At 59.0% G+C, this 20803-nt stretch overlaps 1 protein-coding gene across 1 annotated transcript; it reads right to left on the bottom strand.

Annotated features, from left to right (window-relative positions):
- Window positions 1-1797: 1797 nt before the first annotated feature.
- On the bottom strand, window positions 1798-19321 carry PPP1R9B (protein phosphatase 1 regulatory subunit 9B). Its single transcript, XM_050765658.1, has 10 exons — window positions 17550-19321; window positions 13517-13649; window positions 12036-12156; window positions 9656-9760; window positions 8483-8618; window positions 7820-7972; window positions 7654-7707; window positions 4049-4278; window positions 3629-3725; window positions 1798-3459 (listed from the first exon to the last, which is right to left on the bottom strand). The coding sequence occupies exons 1-10, from the start codon at window positions 18921-18923 to the stop codon at window positions 3406-3408; spliced, it is 2457 nt and encodes an 818-aa protein (XP_050621615.1). The 5' UTR covers window positions 18924-19321; the 3' UTR covers window positions 1798-3405.
- Between the last annotated feature and the right edge of the window lie 1482 nt (window positions 19322-20803).

The following is a 20803-nucleotide window of genomic DNA, read 5'->3' as shown; positions in this document are numbered from 1 at the left end:
ATCTGGTGAGCTCTGGGTGGTGGGCTGGAGTGGGACTGATTATATAGCCCCTGTACATCCCAAGGGGGTGGGGAGATGAAGGGTATGTTTGCTAGGCCATAGGACCCAGGAGGAGCCCCTGTTCCCCCTATTCCTAGTGAGGCCTAAGCTTCTGGGAGTTGGGAAAATACCCCTTATTGGCAAGTGTTGGCAAACCTACTCAAGCTTCCAAAATTGGGCAAGTGGGGGGATAAGGGAGGTTTAAGGTGACAGGCCCACTTACAGTCACTCGATGAAGTCCCAAACATGGACATACTGTGTATCATGGGCAAGTCATAGCTCAGGCTTGAGAAACTCACAGCAAAGCCACACACGCCTCCAGCCACACAACACACTTGGGCTTAAATGTGAGGGGCTACATGGCCCACCATTTGAAACAAACAATGTATAGGCCCCTCACCTAACACACAGGACAGATGGGGAATGGGGGAGGGACAGAGGGACCCCACCCTGGATGCTTAGCCCCAATCAGCCCAGCAGAAACCCTCAAAACATTCATGCCTGCCACCCCACCCAGGAAGGTCACGCCACTTCACTTCTTGGCTGGGTTTCCTGAGCAGAGCCTTGGTGGCCCCAGGGTTCAGTGACTTCTAACTCTGGAGCTATGACCTGTGACCCTGTGGTTTGGTGGTCTCTGATCTTGGGGATCAGACACCTTGATCTGTCTTTAGCATCCTCAGGGCTCCCAGAGTGTTCCAACAATCGTCCACATAGCCAAGATGCCTTGGGAAGAGCATTCATCATCCCCAGGTTTCCAGACAACCCTCATGTGGGGGGCAGGTTTGGACTGGCCTGAGGTGTAGACTTAGGGTTTTTGAGGGATAGCTGTGGGAAGCCAGAATTCAGCTAAGCATGAATGGGACCTGTGTGACACAGCCATCTACAGGGGATGCTTCTGGAGCAGACTGTCCCTAAGGGTGCTGGCCACCCATCTGGATGTTGTCAAGGACCCACCAAGGTGACCTTGAAAGGCCCTGAAGTTGGGACTTCACTCCTTATGGCAAAGGTGAGAATCCCCTAGTGCCACGCCACTGAGTGCCAGTGCCTCCATGCTTCAGGTCTCTCACATCTGCACACCAGCACCCCGGCAAGGAAAGACTGGCCCTGGGGCCTGCCAGAAGCTCCTGCCCCATTCCCTGCTGGCTCTCACCCCTCTGGGACTTCACCAAAGCTTGTCCCTGGAACCCTGGCACCTAGACTCCCAGACCCATTAGCATTCGAGCTGGTGAGTCAGCACACAGGCTTGCTGGCCCAGCACAGGGGCTGGGGCTATTTCAGGCCACTTGGCCCGCCTGAAAAGGCAAACAGATTTTCTAGGACCCGGGGGACAAAACTGCCAGGCGGTCACCTCCCACTCCCAGCTATCTTTTGATCCTTCACCTGCCTCACATGGTGTGCTTCTTGAAAGTGTCCCCACAGTTTAGAGGCCTTCTGGGGGAGGGACTTGGGGTTCACCTTGCTGTATTTAGCCCATCCTTGGAACTTCATGGAGGCCCTGAAAAAGGAATACAGACTGAACGAACTCGCTAGAAACCCTCAGCCCTGCCCAGGAGGACTGGACAAAAAGCATAGGTGCTGCTGGGTGGAATGGGGGCAGAGAAGCAGTTTGCTGGAACCGGGAACGGGGCGGGGGGACACTGTAGGAAGTTCCTCAGGGTTAGGGGCAGCACTGGTGGGAGGGGACCACTGGGGCAGCCTGGCATCCTTGATCCCTGCCCACTCCCCACCCCAGTGAATCAAGAAATCAGGCAGCAAGGCTCTGGGGGCTGCTTTTATGGGGATGACCTGACAGAGGGCATGGTCCGTACAAAACCGGGAACAATACATACATATATATATTATATACAGAGACGCAGTCCTCCGGACGGCTGGGCAGGGGTGGCCGCTGGCCCAAGCAGCTGGAAGTGGCCCCGCCCACCCAGTTCCGCCCCCTCCATCTGCCGGGGTGAAGTGCGTGGGCCCAGGACTGAGACGGCCAGCTCCTTCAGGGGATGGGGGCACATCTGGGGATAGGAAGGGGTGGGGTGGGGACAAGAAATACTGATCGAAGTCATGGTCTATTTACAGGGGACAAGAAGCCAAAATGGATGGGATAGGTGCTCTGGTTTTAAAAAATGAACAAAAACCCAGTTAGGGCAAGGGCATGAAGTGGCAAAATGAGATGGATTTTGAAAAGGGAGGGGACCTGGGGGGGGTCTCACCTCCCTTGGTCCAAGCCCCAATTTGGGGTTAAAGTGGGGAAACAGAGTTGATTTCACTTAGAAGGCAGGCTGCCAGCAGGGCAGCCCTGGTCTCCAAAAACATGAGTAGTAGTAAAATTTTGCCCTCCAGTCAAAACATTGGAAAAACAGTAGGGGGTGGGGGGTGAGGCTGACTCCCTGCAATGTCAGTAGGCTTCCAGGCATTGCCCTGGGCTGGGCAGGCAGGGCGGCACAGGATAGGACCTGGCTCTCCAGGGAGAAATGTTCCCCTTGCCTAAGACCAGGGTCTCTGTAGCCAGACCCCCTAAGCTGACAGCCTTTCCTCCTGGGCATTCCCAGCCTTGACCAGGAAACCTGGACCCCAGAGAGGCCACATAACAGTTCCAAGAGGAGGTTATGGCTATTTGGCACCTGGGAGAGGGGAGGCACAAGGAGAAACTGAGGGCTGCTGCCCCAGGAAATGGGGACCTGGGGATCAGGTGTCCTGAACTCTCCCTTTTTCCTACTCTCACTCCCCTTTTCCCGAAGGACACATGAGAAATCAGTGCAGGGCCAGGGCCAGGCCCAGCCTCCGGGCTCTGGGGTGGACTCTATCCCTCCCAGGACAGGGAACAAGGATCGGGGAGGTGTTGAGGCAATGCCCCCACCCCCCAAGCAGGAGGGTCAGAATGCAACAGAGACAGCACAATGATGGGGGAGAGGGAAGGGCCGAGAAGGTAGAATCTCAAGTCAAGAGGCCCAGGGGCCACCCAGGTGCCCCATGGGCAGGGAGCAGCCTCCAGTTGGCAGATGCTGGGAGAGCCCCAGCCCCGTTCCAGTCCAGAGACAAAAGCTGGAGTGTGTAAAGTCTGGCAGCTTGATGTGCAGGTGCTTGTGTCCATCGACCACCAGGCCAGCCCTTGGCAGCCCTCGGCCTCTGTGCCTCAGCCCCATGGGGCAGGAAAGAGGCCGCCCTTCCAGCCACCTCTGTCTGCCCAGGCCATCTTAAGGGGGCCTGTGATATGAGCCCTCTGGTCCCTGAAGCTGGGGGAGGTGGGGTGGAGGGGTGGGGGGGAGTCGGGGCACCTGTCCCCAGGCTGGTAGGGGGAGGGGTGGGGTGTTGAGGACAGGGGAGGGAGGACAATGGGAGGGGGTTGATTATTGTCCTGTCAAGGAATGATTCCTGTTAAGTAGAATTGGAATTCCTCAGTGTTTGCAAGTTTCCTTCCAGTTCTGAGATCTGGAAAACAAAGGAGGGTAGGGGGTCAGGTCTGGACACCAGGCATGATCCCAGCCCCTTCCACCCCCCTGGTGAGGACATGGCATCCCCTCCCTCCAGGACCCATAGGGTAGGGGCTTCAGTGCTGCTCCCTCCATTGGGCCCTGCCCACAGGGCGCCCCGAGCCCACCTTGTCCAGGAGCTTGTCCATCTCCTCCTTTCTGGCCAACTCTGACTCCTCCAGAACCCGACGCTGTGCAGTCTCCTTTTTCAGGAACTCTATCTCCCTGGGCATAGGCAAGGGACAGATGGCAGGTAAGGGTGTGTGGTCTGGCTTCCATCCAGGATGACCCAGGTCCTCAGCTCTACCTGGGCAGCTCTGTCCTCCCCTGTTCTCAGGTTGGGAGGCCCCAGGTTTTCCCAAAGCCTCTGGGGGTCTGGCTCTGTGCTGGCTCTGATGCATGTCATTCCAGGCCGGGTGTCCCACCATGGGGCCCTCCAACTTCTGTGCTCCTTGCCTCCCTACTCAGCTGGAGGGGTGGGGAGGGACTGCCCCCAAAAGCCTCTCAATGCTCCCTGGGCCCAGGCCACCCAGCCCCCAGCCACGTACTTCTGCTGGTAGTCCTTGATGAGGCGCTTGGCTTTGCTATACTTGCGCTCCAGGGCCTGGTACTGCGCCTGAGTCTCCCGCAGGTGCTCGTCCACAGCCTGGCACAGGCTCTGGGCCTCGCCCCAGTAGCCTTCCAGTTTCTCCATGCGCTCCTTGTTCTCCTCCACACTCTGCTCCAACTGCGCCTTCTCCACCCGCCAGCGCCCCTTCTCCTGCTCCAGGCTTTGCAGCTGAGAGAGGAAGGCACGGCCCTGGGTTGGTGGGGGCCAGCAGGAGCCAAAGGGTACCCCCATCCTAGCACTGGTGCCAGAGTCGCCAGGGGATTCCTACAGTTGTGGAGTCCATTGCACCCCAACTACTAACCCTCTTTGACTGAGCCTGAGAACTGAAACCCAGAGAGGAAAGTAGAGCTCGGCCTCAGAGCTCCCACCAGACTCCCTGTCACTGCACCCCTCTCACAGGGAGGCTGGAGGCTTCGGTTTGTCGCTGATACTCTGACTTGGGGCAATGCAACTAATGTTCCAAGCCTCAGTAATCCCATCTGTCAAATGGGAGTGATATGTGCCTCCCAAGCTCACAAAAGCTCTAGTGAGACAGTACATGTGAAGTAAAAGGGCAGATGAGGGTCACCATCACTCTCTGTCCCCTCTCTGCAGCCCCAGCCCTGCTCGCCAGTCTGCTCCTGTGGCTTCCTGAACAATCCTGGTTCCTCTCCCAGCTTCCAGGTGACCCCAGCGCAGACCTCCAGTCCCCCACAGCTCAGTTCTGGATCCTCTGTTCTCTCTATACTCACTGCCCTGGGGCACTGGCCCATCTCCCACACCACCTGTGTGCACTCTGAGCCACAAATCTCAAGTCCCAGCCCAACCTTGCTCCCAACTCCCAGCTTTAGCTCCCAGCTCCTCCCAGGTACCATGCCCCAGACCAGACCCCCGCAGCTGCACAAACCTATGCCTTCTTTCCTGATTTGCTCTTTTAAAAGGCGCCACAACCTCACAGACATGTTGGCACTCAGTCTCAGGCCCCTTCCAGTATTTGCTGCAAACATCCCTTGCTCTCTGTCCCCCAGCCACACAGGCCTTCCTGCAGATCCTCAGACTTGCCACAGGGCCTCTGCATGTGCTGTCCCCTCTGCCTGGAACGTCCCCCATCTACCCTCCTGCTTGCCTAATTATTTCCCTCTATCTCACCCTTTGGCTCTCTACTCAGTGTGTCACTTCTCCAGAGAAGCCCCCACAACTCCCTGCAACAGCATAGCCCTATCCCCACCTCCACCCAAATCAGGTTCCTCCTGCTTTAGCAGCTCAGGAAGCCTGTTCTCTCCTACAGAGCCCCATGCCAGTGTGTGACAACACAGTCACTGGTTTGCAGATGCACAAGAACAATGGTCAGCTCTGGCTTTGCCCATCATGGTGATGGGAACAGTACCGGACATCTATAAGGTACCCAGAGGAGGTCTGTAAGTGGAACGCACAAACAGACCTTTGGCGTGTCCCTCCCCTTCATACTCTGCATACACCCCAGGAACACAGCCTGTCACTCTGACCCCGGAAATGCAGTGCTCACCCACCCTTCCTTTCCAGACCCTCTGCCAATACTCTGAGCAGTCCTGGCCTACCCCTACCAGAACACTGTCTGGGCCCCTAACCAGTTCGCCTGCCTCCCAGCACTGCCCACTTTCATGCCCTCCCACTTTGTAGGCAGTGGCTTTCCAAAAAATCCCAATGGCCACATACTCCATGCTATCTATAGGACCAAGGCCAGAGTCCTTAGAGGGGAGGCAGGACACTGCAAGCCAGAGCCTACCCTGGCAGTCCAGCCCTGCCTCCACCTCTCCCCGACAGGCATGCTGCCACCTCCTGGCTGGCCTCCCCCAAAGCCAGCCTCCATGCTCCACAGAGCTCCTCTCCCTGCCAGGAATGCCCCTGCTTCTGCCCCAGCCATCCAAACCCCGCCCTCCTCTCCTGCATACCTCCATGTGGGAGGGTACGCACACTCCCATGTCTGCAAGACCCCTATAGATCTGTCTCTCCCCACCACGGCAGAAGCCCCATAGGTACTGGGACTCCTATAGTCTAGGTCCCAGCAGGGACCCCATACAGACTTTTAATATGAAATCTGTATATCCACATGCCTGTGAGGGTGCTGGCACCTGACATGCTTGTGTAAGCATCTGTGCAAGCTACACGTGTGTGTGTGTCATGTGTCTCCATGTGGTGTCAGCGTCGGCACCTCTGTGTTGCTTGCCCAGGTGAGAATGTGCATGTCCTGTCACACTCTTCCTAGACCAGGTGGTCTGAGCGATGGCCATGCCTGTGTGTTTCAAAGCAGATGGGTGCAGAGTGGGTTTGCGTATCCAGGCTGATAGCCCCGAGTGTAATGTCACATGAAGTACAGGTCCACTGTCTCTGTGACCGTGTCTGTGTAGAGTGGGTGTCTCTATGTGTCTGGGTGTCTGGGTGAGGGGGTCTGTGGGTACTATGTGCCTGGGGCCAGGCTGCTGTGTGTCAGTGTGTGTATTTCTGGGTGGTATTTATCAATGGGCTTATATATAGCAGACATACATGGGACAGCACGAACACAGAGACACCTAGAGTGGAACTTAGCACGCTTCGGTATCACAGCTAATATACTGACTTTTTTTTCTTTTGAGACAGGGTCTCATTCTATTACCCAGGCTGGAGTGGAGTGCAGTGGCACAATCACGGCTCACAGTAGCCTCCACCTACCCTGGCCCAAGTGATCGTCCCACCTCAGCCACCCGAGTAGCTGGGATCACCGGTGTGCGCTACCACACCTGGCTAATTTTTGTATTGTTTGTAGAGATAGGTTTTTGCCACGTTGCCCAGGCTGGTCTCTAACTCCTGGCTCAAGCAGTCTGCCTTGGCTTCCCAAAGTGCTGAGATTACAGGCATGAGCCACTGCACCCAGCCTACTTTGACTTTTTATTGAGCACCTATTATGTCAGACATTGTGCGAAAGACTTGACATATATATACACACACACACATATATATATATATATATTTTTTTTTTTTTTGACATGGAGTCTCACTCTGTGGCCCAGGCTGGAGTGCAGTGGCGCAATCTCGGCTCACTGCAAGCTCCGCCTCCCAGGTTCACGCCATTCTCCTGCCTCAGCCTCCCTAGCAGCTGGGACTACAGGCGCCCGCCACAACGCCTGGCTAATTTTTTTGTATTTTTAGTAGAGACGGGGTTTCACTGTGTTAGCCAGGATGGTCTCGATCTCCTGACCTCATGATCCACCCGCCTCGGCCTCCCAAAGTGCTGGGATTACAGGTGTGAGCCACCGTACCTGGCCAACTTGACATATATTATCTCATTTAATCCTACAACGACCCGGTGGTGTTGGTGCTATTATGACTCCATTTTATGGATGAGGAGGCTGAGGCACAGAGAAGCAAGTGATACTGGAGCAGATGGATCCAGAGCTTGAGCTCTTAATATATCCTCTTGCCTTAGAGCAGCCTGTTCTGTGGGTGCCTGTGCCTAAGTGTCAGCATGTGCAGGTGTGAGGGTCGAGGGACCCTGCTCCTCAACACATGCATGCGCGCACACAAACGCACACGCATACACACCCTCACCTTTCTTTTCAGCTGCTGTATCTCTGCCTCAGTGACCGCGTGCTTGATCTGGAGCTGTTGGGAAGAGGGGTAGGCACTCAGCTCCGGCGGGGTGGGGTAGGCAGTGCTGAGGGCAGGAGACCTGCCTGCCTTTCCCTCCACCACTCCAGGGAGCCCCTCCTCCCACCTCCTTGAACTTGTGCACCAGCTTCTCGGGCTCCATGTCCACAGGGGACAGTGCATCCTCGTTCTCTGCTAGCTCAAACACCTCGATGGCCATCTCACCACCCGGGAACGTGGGGCTCAGCTCCTCATCCTCGTCAGTGGCGTACTCTCCCGTCTGCAAAGGGAGACCGGAGACTGTGGGCCCTCCCCACCCAGTTGCCCTCAGCCCTGATGACCAGGGCTGGGACCAGTCTGCCCATGCCAGACAGACAGCTACCCAGGAATGTGGTTCGTGCCTCCCGCTTCAGCCTGAGGCTGGACCAGAGACACAGTTTGTCTTACCCCAACAGCCTAGTATTCCCCTGATGACAGAGGGAGTCAGTTCCCCATCAGCCTGGGTCTCTGAAGAAACAGCCTGTACTGTCTTTCCCCTTCTGCATCTATCTCCCTTTCAGATTAGGTCCCCCAAGGCCAGGGGCTATACTCTCCCCTCAGACTTGGGGCTCTTTGAGAGGACTGTGTATTCCTTGTCTGACCTCTGAAGACAAAGAGTGTGACTGGAGGACAGGGAATGGCACTGTGGGCTTTTTACCAGGGCAGGGGAAGCAGTAGAGGCAGATGACTGTAACGCTTCATCTAGCCACCAGGGGGCGACCACGCGGCCAGTCAGGCAGGGACTCCCTACCTCCTCGTCATCCTCCCCATACTGGGCGTATCTCTGCTCCATCATCTCCCGCTGCCATCGCTCCTGTTCCAAAGTCTGCTGAATTAGCTGGGCCACTTCGCTCTGCTCTCCCGGCCGCTCCCGGCCAATCATAAACCTGCAGGGGCACCAGCATCATCCGCTGCCTCTGTCCTCAGCCAGGTAATGCCACCATCCTCCCTGCTGATGCTCCCCTCTCCAAGCTCAGGCCCTCCCAGGGGAGGAGAGATGAGAGGGCTGAGTCCGAAGGCTGCAGTGTTAATAATGAATGGGGGAATGGGGGCCCTTATCAGGTTTCCTTCCCAAGGGAGGCAGGAAGGCCCATTCACCCCTCTGGCCAGTACTGCAGGAGAGAGACTGTCAGCCAACCTCTAGGCTGGGCTGCAGGGTACGTGCACTCAGGAGGCTCTTCCCCTGCCACAGGGGAGAAAATGAGGCAGGGAAAGGTGAAGATGACCCTCCCAGCAGGGATGGGCTGCGGAGGTGTTTCTTGGGTATGCTCCAAGCCCCTGAGCTTCAGGAAGGGGCGGGATGATGGCAACTGGAGATTAGGATGGAGAGGAAATAGTGGAACTTCCAGGCACCAGCCCCTCCTCCCGGTGGCCACCCACATCCTGTTTCTCTCCACCACCCTTTCCTGGGGGTAGTGCCCCTCTTGCAGGGGGGCAGGGAGTGATCCCTGAATGTTAAGCCAGAGGTAGAATGGACAAAGGGGGCTTCTGATCCAGTCCCCTTGGTTATAGGCCTGGGGAGGAGTCTTCCCAGGATGACACGGGGCTGGTCGGGGGGAAAGATGAGGTCCTAATGAGGGGATCCCAGTGTGGTTAGCATTCACCCTGGACGTCCTAGTTCTTCAATCAGTGAGTCGGGGACAGGCAGGGGGAAGGAAAATAAGCCCTAGAGGACAGTTTGGAGGGGTAGTGGACAGTGGGCCAGGAAGGCTGAGTACTGGTGGCCAGCAGTGGCCAGGGAGCTGGGATGAGAAGGCAGGTGTGAGGCAAGGGACTCCAGGCACAGCAACTCCTGCAGCCAAGGAGTCAGCAGAACCTCTGTGAGCTGGAACACCAGAACCTTAACTGGCTGTAGACAGGTGAGCGGAGTGCCTGGACGAGGACCTCCTGCCCACTCCCACGCCCCACCCCTCTGGGCTCTCACCGCACTCGGCCCTTGGTGTTCCGGAGCACAGACGCCGCGAAGCTCTGGGTCACTCCCACCAGACTTGTTCCATCCACCTCCACCAGGAGATCATTCACCTGGATCCTAGGGGAGTGACATTGGTTAAGGGGTCACAGGGGAACCATGGAGCGAGGGTAGAGGTAGCCTCCTCCCATCAGAAACTCCAGGCTCCCCAGCCCGAGTACATAGTGAGAACTCATCTCTACAAACAATAAAAAAAAAAAAATTAGCTGGGTGTAGTGGCATGTGCCTGTAGTCCCAGTTACTTGGGAGGATGCGGGGGGAGGATCACTTGAGCCAGGGAGGTCAAGGCTGCAGTGAGCTGTGCTCACGCCACTGCACTCCAGCCTGGGCAACAGAGTAAGACCCTGCCTCAAAAACAAAACAAAACAAAACAAAAAAACAAGAAAAGAAAACAACAACAAAAAACCTCACAGGGACTTTGTCCCCACAGGGACCTGGTACTTTGTCTACTTGCGTAACATTCACGAGGCCAGAGGATTCAGTGTCAGCCAGGCCCACCTGTGTGGGCAGTGAGAGCCAGGCAAGCAAAGCAGACACAGGCGTCCAGGACCAGGAGAGGCGGCAGGCACACTTCCTGTGACAATCACACTCTTGTCCCCTCCTCCATCATACTTGACTAAGCGGTATGACATTCTCAGAGTTCCTCTCTGCCATGCACACTGGCCAGGGGCCCCACGGCACACAAGTGACAGCCACCCTCTTACGTGTACATTTCTGCACAGAATTGAGTGCACAGATGTCCTCCCAAGTCCCTAAGACTGAATGGCACTCTCTCAAGTTCACACACTGTCCCACACACACCTGATACAGGTGCACCTCCTGACACACTCCAGTTGTGTCCCCTGAAGCCTGTGTTCTCCACACGAGGGAAGGTTCAGTCCGGCCTGCCGAGGGAGATGGAGGGTGGGGGGCCTCTCAGGTACCTCCCTCCTCCACTCCACCTCCCTGGCAGCTCCAGGCCTTCTCTCAGACTCCCACACGGAAATGGAGGAAATGGCCTATTGTCAAGAGCTCACCCCAACACACGCCACTCCCAGGTGGGCATGAGTGAGTGGCCACGGCCACCATGCACACTCACTCCTTAGACAACCCACAGGCAGCAATGGGAAAAGGCTATGGAAGTTCACACTGGGAGGGGGAAGGGGTAAATGAAAGGGCATCCTGTTCCCTGCCCCTCTCCCTGCCACCCGGGCCACAGCAGGTAGAAGCCCCTTGACAGGGCAGCCCCATCTCTAGCAACAAGATCCCAAAGTCACCCAGCTGCACAAGGATACCTGCTCACCTTTGTCACATGGAGGGGGTCTGGGTTTGAGGTATCACCACAAGAGATCCCCCATGTCAACCTCTAACTTACAGCCACCTGGGGGATGCTCTATAGCCCTTCCTACTGCCACTCCCCACACCCCTGCAATACAAAGCTAACACAGGGGTCCCTGGCTGGCACACAGCTCCAGGATGCCCTCCCTGAACCTTCTGTCCCACAGAACTCAACCCTGCAACCACGGATGCTCGACAAAGGCATGCACACTCACAAGCGCAAAGAGAGCCAGTCTCCAGAGCCACCGCCACCAATGTGTCTAGTCACAGCCTCCTGGCCCCTGCTCTCTATGCCCCAGCCACACCTGCCTGCTCGTGGCTCCACGGCCTGGAACCTCTGCACTCACTCCCTCAGCACAGCTAACTCCTGCTCAGCCTTAGCTCTCAGCTCCAGCACTGCTTCCTCCAGGAAGCCTTCCCTGATACCCAGAGAGGTTAAGCTCCCCCATTGTATGCCTTCACAGCACCCTGCATTTCCCTCTATTTCACCACTTTTTGTGTGTCTACTTGTTCAATGTCTACCTCACACTACACTGCACACTTCTCAAGGGCCAGGCCCTCACCACTGACTCCCCAGGGCCCAGGACCAGCCCAACATTGTCAGAGAGTCAATGTTTGTTAAGCGGGAAAAAAAAAAAAAAAAAAAAAAAAAAAAAAAAAAAAGAGCTCAAATATACTCCAGGCACACAGGTTCCATGCCTGTCTTCTCCCTACCAGGGCCCAAACCATACTCCAGACCAGGATGCATAACATACGCCTACAGCCCCCATGGTCACCAGTCCCTCCTGGAGAACGCACGCTCCCTGAGGGCATGGGGGCTGACTGTGCTCGCTGTTGTATTTCTGGGGCCTGGAACGGCACCTGGCAGGGCAGTGCTCCCCGAACATCTCAGCTGCACACACAGCACAGAAGTCTTCCAGAGAAGGCCCACCCCACCCCCAGCTCAGTGGCTCACCCCACCGAGGATGGCCAGTCAGGGAGTGAAAAAGGGTTGGGCAAGACTGGGGAGGATTGGTACCTGCCGTCCCGATGGGCCGCACCACCCTCCGTCACGGTCTTGACGAAGATACCCAGCTTCTCCAGGCCCATGTCCGCCCCAGCACCCATGCCAATGATGCTGATGCCCAGGCCCTCGGAGTCTGTGGAACAGAGAGTGGTGAGATGACAGGGCTTGTAGGGGACATACAAGACTCTCCACCCCGAATTCCAGGGCACAGACCCCCATCAGGAAGCAGTCCCCATTAGGGGATGTCCCACAACTGAAGAAGGCGTATGGCTCTGTCCACCTTCTTTGCCAAGGCAACTAGGAGGGCTCCTGAGCCACTCCCTGCCCTTTGTCCCTTCCAAAGAACCAATGGGTAGAAGTGTGTGCCAAAGGTGGCACAGGCAGGTAAGACTGTTGTATATGCAGACCAGGGCGTGTGGCCGGGATGGGGGTGGCCAGGATGGGACTCAGCCCTAAGCCTTTGGTCTTCTCCCTCTTAACCAGTCTCATCTGTACTCACAGCTTCAAGGACCAAAGACCTCCAGATTCTCTCTCCCCTGAGGTCCATTCCCCTATCCACACCTGCCCCTGCCTGACTCATGGGCCTCTGACGTCCAAACTAATGACCTTCCCCCACAAACACTCCCTCATGGGGGATGCCACCACCACTTGTCACCTGCCAGACCTGGGAGGCACCTGGATTCCTCCCTCCCACTCACAGCCTCCACCTGAGCCAAATGACCCCCAGATCCTGTGGATTCTATCCCTGGAGATCTTTCCAGTCCACCCACACCCGTTCTGCCATCTTCCTGTCCACGCCACAGTGGCCTTTCTCCATTCACTTGTGATCCCCTCCCTACACCACAGCCTGGCGTGGTCTTTCTAGACCTTTCCTGTGCCTCGAAATGGCTCCCAGTCCATCTTAGCAACAAGACCACGTGGTCTGCAAGGCCTCATTTGCATGCCCTTCTTGCCCTCCCTGTGAAAATGCAGCCAAGCCCCTTTCCTGCCTACTCCCCTAATTCCTCCTCACCTCACTTCCCCGGGGAATGCTCCCAAGCACAGTCTGGTTAGGTCACCTGGTTAAACGCTTTTACAGCAGCCCCTCCTTACCTTCCCCAGCCCCTATTCCAGCACCTAAGGGTGCAATTAGATGTGACTGTGCCTTCCATGTCTGCCTTCCCCATCCATCTCCCCAAGAGCCCATCACTGTGTCCCCAACACAGAGCCTAGGACCTAGCACACAATACCCTACAGAGACCTGTTAACTGAATGTGCAAATGTGGTTCCATGACTGGGGTGGTGGGGGTGTGGCTTGGCCTGGGTCCGAGTCCCTGTTGGCTCTGGGTGCCGACAAGGGAGAAGCAGGGAAGGTCACCAAGGGCCCGAGTCAGAGGGAGAGGCCCAGCAAGTCTGTGGGAGCCCCTGAGGGCACAGGGCAGGAGCTGGCGCCAGAGATGAGACCCGGGTCAACCCCAGCTGTGCCCAAGTAGCCTGGCCTCCTGGCCTCTCACCCTTTTCCAGCTCCACAGGGAACAGCTCCAACCTTTCCACCCGCTTCTCCAGCTCGTACTCAGCAGAGGCCGCCATGGGATCCACATCCTCGTTGCGACGATCGTAGTCCTCGTTGGAGTAGGTGCTGAACACCTGGGGAGGGAGGCAGCTGGTCAGAAAGGCCGGCAGGAGGACAAGGGCAGAACTGGCATGAGGAGGCTGAGGAGGCAGGCCGAGTTACCCACCCCATGCCTCCCCATGACAGCCCTGAGATAAGGCCTCGCCCAGCCCCAAGAGACCCCAGCTCTGAGCAAAACAAAGGCCCTTATAGTTCTGGAGCCCAGGTTCAAGACAGAAAGGGACCCAGCCTTGGTTGACCCGCACTGCTCTTCTCTCTGCAGCTCCAACCAGCGTGAGCATGATCTGCCATAGGCACAGAAGGGGAATCCTGGAGAAACGTCCAACTCAGGAACCCAGACACCCAGATAGAGAGAAAGTGAGATAGGACCTAGAGAGCCAGATAGGCGAGAGGGGACACAAAGACAGACACAGAGAGGAAGGAACAGGCTGAGCAGAAGAGGGGAAGAGGAGGAGGGGAGAGAGGATAGAGAAGATGCTGGAGGATGCCAGATGGGGAGAGAGGGGGGAGCGGGTGTGAGACAGCAGAGGGTGAGGGGAGCAGGAGGGGTGGAAGGGGAGAGGTACCCAGGACTGGCTCTGAGTTGCCACTCAGGTGGATGTTGGAGCAGGGGAGGGAAGCAGGAAAGACCACCTCTATCCCTGTGGAGAAAAGGCAGGCCCTCCACCCCCAGGAGCCCCTCAGGTGGCAGGAGCAGGGGAAAAAGCTGGGCCCTGCGGCCTGGCCTGCACACCCAGGCTGCTCTCCCTCCACAACTGCAGCTCTGAGTTACACCCCCTGTCCCCCATGTGCTAGGGGGCCCAGGAGACTGAGGAGGGGACGGCCTCTGACACTACCCACAGTGAACCCAGGTGCCATGGGGCTCCAAGGGCAGCCCTGCCTTGGCATCTCCTGTACCCCTCTGTTGTCTCTCTCCCGTGTCTCAGCAAAAAAGGGAATTCCTCAGCTCTGACCCTCTCGGAAGGACAGAGAAGGTGGGGCTGGGCTCTATGGGAATGTCTAATTCTGGGCCCAGGCAGGGGTGCCCCCAGTGGGAGGTTAATGAGCACCATTTGGGGTACCATGACATGCTCAAGCTTCATTGCCTGCAGTGACAGGTTGGCACCACTTGGAGCCAGGCGGGGGCGGGGAGGGATGAGGAGCAGTACTATCAGATGGCTGAGTCTCAGCCCCAAGGAGTCAGACTAGGACCCCATCTCCCCCAAGGGCCCTTGGCAGGGCCCTGTCTCCTCCAGGAGCAGACCTTGTGGGCACCCTGGCAGGCAGCAGCACTCTTGTGTCCCAGCCTTTGTCTGGGCTTGCTCTGTGTCATCGCCACCCCCTACCAGAGAGGCTCACTGCCACAGTGGGAGAGGGAGGGGGTGCTCATAGGACTAGAAGGCTTAGGTGGGAGGGACCCCTCTGGTCCCTTAGCTCAATTTCACAGCATCAGAGAAACTCCGGCTCCAGCCCTTAAAACTCATCTTCCATTGCACCCTTTGAACAAACAGGCTGCCCACCTTACACATAGTACAGGGCACCAGGCCCACTGCCCAAGGTCACATGGGTTAAACTGTGGCCAGGCAGGATGAGACTGCACCCAGCTGGGCCAGGTGGGTGGGTCACCGGTGACTTTGTTTCCACCGCACACATGCCCCAGGCTCTGGGACAGGGCTGGTGTGAGCTTGGACTCAGCAGTGGGATTTGGCCCACTTTGCATTGGAGTCCCCTGACTCTCACCCCCTGCTCTGGGAGACAGGGTCCCTTCATCCTTCAGTCTCTACAGTCTCCTGGGTCAACCAACCCCTCCCTGACAAACAGGGTCACACATACCCACTGTGACCTCTAAAACACACCCTCACAGCCTGTCCTGGGCTGCACCCTGCCCTCTTCTCTCAGCCTATCAAATCCTGTTCCCTTTCTGGTTCTGCCCCCTGCAGGAATCCCAGGCCTGGGCTCAGAAGCCCCAGACCACCTCCTACCCCTCCTCGGGTTGCCCACCATGATATGCCGGTCTAACAGAGGGCCCTACGTGAAGTCCCACCTCCCCCAGGCCAATCTGGAATTAGGTTCTCTGCCCTCAGCAGAGGCCTCCACCTCCAGAAGGGGAACAACTGGGTCATCCATGGGGCCCGGGACCCTGGACTTGGCATCAAGGCAGGGGCAGGAAGAAGAAAAAGTGGGGCCCCTGTGCCAGGGTGGGGAGGAGGAAATCCCCAGTGAGGCTGAAAGCCAGCCACACCGGGCCCGCCACACACCCTGGCTCTCACACAGGGCGGGCCAGCTCCAGAGTCACCAGGGAGCCGGGAAGCACTGCTCCAAATCATGTGCTATTTTTTACCAAAAAATCAGGGTAAGGCGTCAAATATAGACAGTCAGAGGCCCAGACCACACTCCATCTCCGAGGGCATCCGGCTGCTCGAAGAATTAGTGGGGGTGGGGTGGGGGGATCCAGACTCTGCTTCAGAGTCCCAAGAAACAGTACAGTCCCCCATTTTCTTCAGAACCCCACTGCCTTCAGGAGGGGAAAGCGGTTGGGAGAGGACCCCCCAGGACCCAGCCTAGGGGAGGGACTGGCCTGGGAGGGGAAGAGCAGCCACTCACTTTTAACCTTTCAGGCCTCCTGCTGGGGTGGGAGGTGGGAGAGAGGCAGAGAGAGGCTAATATTCCGGTCGAGTGAGAGGAAAGTTGGGCAGCTTCAGAGTCCAGGAGTAGTTATGGAAACGGCAAGCAAAAAGATGGTGGTTTGGCTAGGGAAGGGTAAAGGCCGGGCAGGGTCCAGGCCAAGGAGAGTCCAGGGACCTGGACACTTCCATGGGGCGGACCTGGGGCCGGGTGCAGCTGAGCCTGGGGTGGTGAGAAAGAACCCTGCAGGCTGAATGTGCCAGCCAAGAGTGGAGGGTGGTGGGAAGTGGGGGGAGGGGTGGCCTGGGGTTTTTGATTCCCCCCAGGGGATGTCCCCTCCCCATCGGCGCTGTTCTGAGGGCCTCCAAGCTCTGGCATAACCCACAAACCAACCACCAATAGTGGCAGCGGGGATGAGACTCCCAAAGGGGCAGCTCCCATCCCTCTTTCAGGGCTCCTAGAGAATGTGGCAAGAACACTTGGGGCCTGCCAAGGCCCTGGGAGTCTGTCCTATTGAGCAGCCAAGAGCAAAGGCATGCCCATTACTGCCAGGCACCCAGGGGGATCCTAGCCCCACCTCCTCCCCTCCATGCCTGCAGAAGGCCTCTCCCCATCAAGGACCACACAAAGTGCCCCTCCCTGTGCAACCAGGATGGGGCAGCTGGCCTGCAGGGACCCCCAGGGAACACGGCGCCAGCCAGTCACATGGCCACAGACCAGCTCACCCTCACGATCTGCTTCCCTCTTTCACTTCTGCAAACTTGGGGTGGGGTGCAAACAGAATGGAGGAAGGGCTGCCGTCCCCTGCAGCTTCGTTTTGAGAAGTTCCTGGCTTTCCCCTTTCTCACCCCATCCAGCTCCCATACAGGAGGAGAGCACCCCTAGCCCCCCTCTACCCAGTGAAGGGCAAATATCTCTCCTGAGGACACACACACCCCTTTCACGCTACCCAAGCCCCAGCCTCTGGCAGCCTCTGGAGTAAGGAATGTCTGGGCGAGGAAGGCAAAGCAGGTGTCCCAGAACCTGCGTGGGGCAGGACGGGTTCTGCGAAGTGGCGGGGCGGGGCGGGGCAGCAGGCGGAGGAACCTGAGGGCAGGTCGGGGCAGGCCACCCCCCTCGCACACCTGAAAATCCCTCTCTGACAAACAGCTGGAACTCCCCCACGCCCCCCTGAGGGTGGGAACTTCTGGGAAGGGGGCTGGGTGGCAGGGGCTGACTCAGCCTGCCAAACCCGGCTGGCTGGCGAGCCGGGGGCGGCCGCGTGCACGTGGCAGGGGCGGCGCGGGGGCGGGGAGGGGGGGCTCACTTACTTGGATGGGCGCCGTGCTGAAATGGATCTTCCGGCTCGGGGCTGGGTCCTCCTCCTCCGACAGCCCCGGGATCTCCACGCACCCCGACTCGGGCTCGTAGGGGGGCTCCCCATCCTCCTCGTCTTCTTCGTCGTCCTCCTCTAGGGCACTGCCCCCAGAGTCCTCCCCGAGCCCACTGTAGGCGCTCACGTCCACCAAGTCCGCCTCCGAGAAGTCCTCCTTCTTGGATTCATCTACTTCCTCAGGGGCCACGTCCGGGGCCCGGCCATTGCCCACCCCCCTCTCTGGCGGCGCTACCGCCGCCGCCTCCTTCTCCGGGGCCACTTGGGCCTTTGGCTGCTCGGGCGCGGGGCTGGCTGCGGTTGCCGCGGTGCTGCCATTCTCCAGGGCCGCGTGGACCGTAACCTCGGCCTGGATCACCTCCCCGGGCGCCGACTCGGCCTCCGACTCCCCGCTCTCCTCCACCTCCACCGGCTTAATCTTGCGCACCTCCCGGGGCTTGGGGGGCGGCCGGGCAGGGGCCACTCGGTGCTGCGGGGGCTGCTGCCCTCCGGGGCAGCGCTCTTTCTCCGCCGGAGCATCCCCCGACGGGGCGGGCGGCGGCGGCGGCGGCGGGGGCTGGAACACCCGGGACCGCTTGCTGACCAGCTTCGAGTTGACCTGGGGAGCCCCTGCGGCCCTGGGGAGCCCGGGCCCGCGGTGGAGGCCGGTCCTCGAGTCGGCCTTCTCGAAGACGGCGCTGAGCTGGCTGACCGTCGGCGACACGGCGTCAGCGTCCAGCTTGTCCAGCGCCTCAGTGCTGCCGTTGAAGCGCACCACGACGTCCAGCTTCCGGTCCTGCAGGCCGGCGCGCTCCTGCCTCAGCAGCCGCCGCGCCGCGGCCTCCTTGTCGCCGCCTGCGGCCGCCGGGGCGCTCCGTTCGAACAGCTTCCGCGTCTCCTGCAGCCGGGACGGCGGGTGCGGCGGCGGCGCAGGCTGCGCGGAGGGCGCGGGCTTGGAGTCGAAGCGGCTCACGCGCTCCGACACGCTGGTGCCCAGCTTCAGCAGGGCGCTGTGGTCCACGTTCTCGTTCAGGCTGCTGGCCCGCGGCAGCGACAGGCGCACGCCGCGATCGGACGCCCGCGGGGCCTCGGCCAGGCCCGCGCCGCCGCCCGCCTCGCCCGAGGGCCCCGCCGTCGTGCCCATCTGCAGGAACATACTTTTGATGCGGTGGACGTTGGAGCCATATTTCTTGTGGTGGGCCCCCTTGGGTGCCTCGTCGGGCCCGGGCGCGTCGGGCGGCTTCAGCGCCTGGATGCCCGCCTCGTAGGCGCTGCGGTGCGGGGAGGCGCTCCGGAGGGGACCCCCGGGCCCCCGTGGCTCCGTCTTCATCATGGTGGGGGGAGCCGGGTTCGCATCCCCTTGCTCCCCGCTCCCCCCCTTCAACAGGCGGCTGGCCAAGTCGGGACCACCGCCCCCTCCCCCCGATAAAAGAAACCCCAGAAGGCCTTTTTTAGGGTCCCCCCAAAACCGCTGCCAAAAACAGTTAATCCCGCTTTTTTAAAAAAATGAAAAAAAAAAAAATCTCCAAGCGCCCTGTGTGTGGGTCGCCTCCCCCAGTCAAGCTGCCGAAGACAGCCAGCCCCGCTTCAAAAGCCCAAGCGGCCTGGTACGGTCGCCCCCACCCAAATTAGCAAAGCGGCGTCTGGGGCCGGTGGGAGCGCGCGCCCTGCCCGCGAAGCAGCCGCGGCGTCGCCGGCTCACATCGTCCGAGGCGGTGTCAGTGGGGCTGGCAGCCCGGGCGTCCCCCAGTCCGGCCGGAGGCCTCGGCTCTCGGGGGGCCCGGCACCCCAGCGCCCATGGCTGCTCTGCCGGCCCGGGCCGCTCCGCCGCCGCGCCTCCCTCCCTCCCTCCCTCCCCCCCGTGCCCCGAGCCTCGGTCTTTCTCTGGCTCTGCCCGAGCGGCGGCTGCCGGAGACCGAGCGGCTGCCCTTCTCGCCGCCGCCGCTGGGGGACTGGCACCTCTGGGTCCTAAAGGGATCGGATTTCCGGGGCCGGAGCCTGTGAGCCCTCCCCTTCCCCTCCACCCGAACGGATCCCCTCCCCTCCCCAGCCTTCGCTGAGAGCCTTCCTCTGCCCCCGGACATTGGCCAGCCGTCTTCAACCCTTCCATCACAACCTCTGACTGCGGCTTATCACAACCCACAGAACCGCACCCCCATGAAATATTGGGCGGAGGCAGTACATCCACGATGGTCTCAATGTGAGGGGAGGGGGGTCTGTGGGGAGGGGCAGAGGTTCATTCTTCAGGGTCCTCGGAGCTAGCTCTTCGGTGTGCTTCAAGGCTTTAGCATCAGAATCGCTGGGCGCTTGGTAAAAATACAGATTTCTGAGCTCTCCCTCGAACCTTGTGTAGGAGAATCTCAGAGGCTGAACCCAGGAATCTGCATTTTAACACTTCACTACAGGGACTCTTTGGCACCCTTGGAGGTGTGAAACCTTGGCCCAGTGCTGGTGACCTTTCGATGGTGGGGGAGGGGTCGTGAAGAAAGGAGGTGGACCCCGTCATCCAAGTAGCAGGGGATCATCAAAACTGCCCCTTTAGACGTCTGGAGAGGATGTCCTGTCGCCTGTCTGCTGTGCACCCGTCTTCAGGCCCCTACCCTGGCACTCCTGCCTCTCAAACCGGAAGGAAGGGTTTGGGAGCAGGAATTCTAGAGGCCTGGGGCCAAAGTTTTCCCAGTGAGAGCTCTAACTTGGGTCTCTGATTTAAAGGATCCTGGCGACTGTGTTCCGGTGGGGGTGGGGGGTGGGGAGGGTGACAGTGACCTACACATCCCCTGTCCTGGCAACCCAGAAAGCTGTTTGATGCTCTCTGCACCCCCCGCATACACACCTAAGGTGCTGGTGCTTCCTGGGCCCTGGGTGTGAGGGTCCACCCTCTGGACAGGTCCAGGTGAGCGGGTTCAGTCCACACATCCCAGAAACTGGTGAACACAATGGGCCCTAGGACCCAGAGAACAACTCAGGCACAAAGCCTCCCCCCACTCCCAGCTGCTTCCTGCATCTCAGGCCTTTCTGCGGCCTCTGCCTCCTCCCCCGCCCTCTTCCCCTCCATCCTCTTCCTCCTTTTCCTAATCTCCCACTCTCTCCCCCCTGGCCTGGAAGGGCTGGCAAAGGGAGCCCTCTTACCGCTCCACTGCAGGGGTGTGTGTGGGTTTTGTGGGATATTAACGCGTTACCATGTGCAAAAGAGCTTAGAGTACAGCGTGGGGG

Source organism: Macaca thibetana, chromosome 16, assembly GCF_024542745.1.
Source record: "Macaca thibetana thibetana isolate TM-01 chromosome 16, ASM2454274v1, whole genome shotgun sequence".
NCBI classification, from domain to species: domain Eukaryota; kingdom Metazoa; phylum Chordata; class Mammalia; order Primates; family Cercopithecidae; genus Macaca; species Macaca thibetana.
The sequence above is the reverse complement of the archived record's forward strand: the minus strand, read 5'-3'. Positions and strand labels throughout refer to the sequence as shown.

Bases quoted from the DNA above. Each gene is read 5' to 3' on its own strand.
- PPP1R9B (XM_050765658.1), bottom strand. From the start codon at position 18,923: ATGATGAAGACGGAGCCACGGGGGCCCGGGGGTCCCCTCCGGAGCGCC. The intron at 9,761-12,035 runs GTACCAATCCTC...TCACTCCCCTAG, and splicing joins GCGGCCCATCGGGACGGCAG to GATCCAGGTGAATGATCTCC. The intron at 3,726-4,048 runs GTACGTGGCTGG...GCCTATGCCCAG, and splicing joins ATCAAGGACTACCAGCAGAA to GGAGATAGAGTTCCTGAAAA.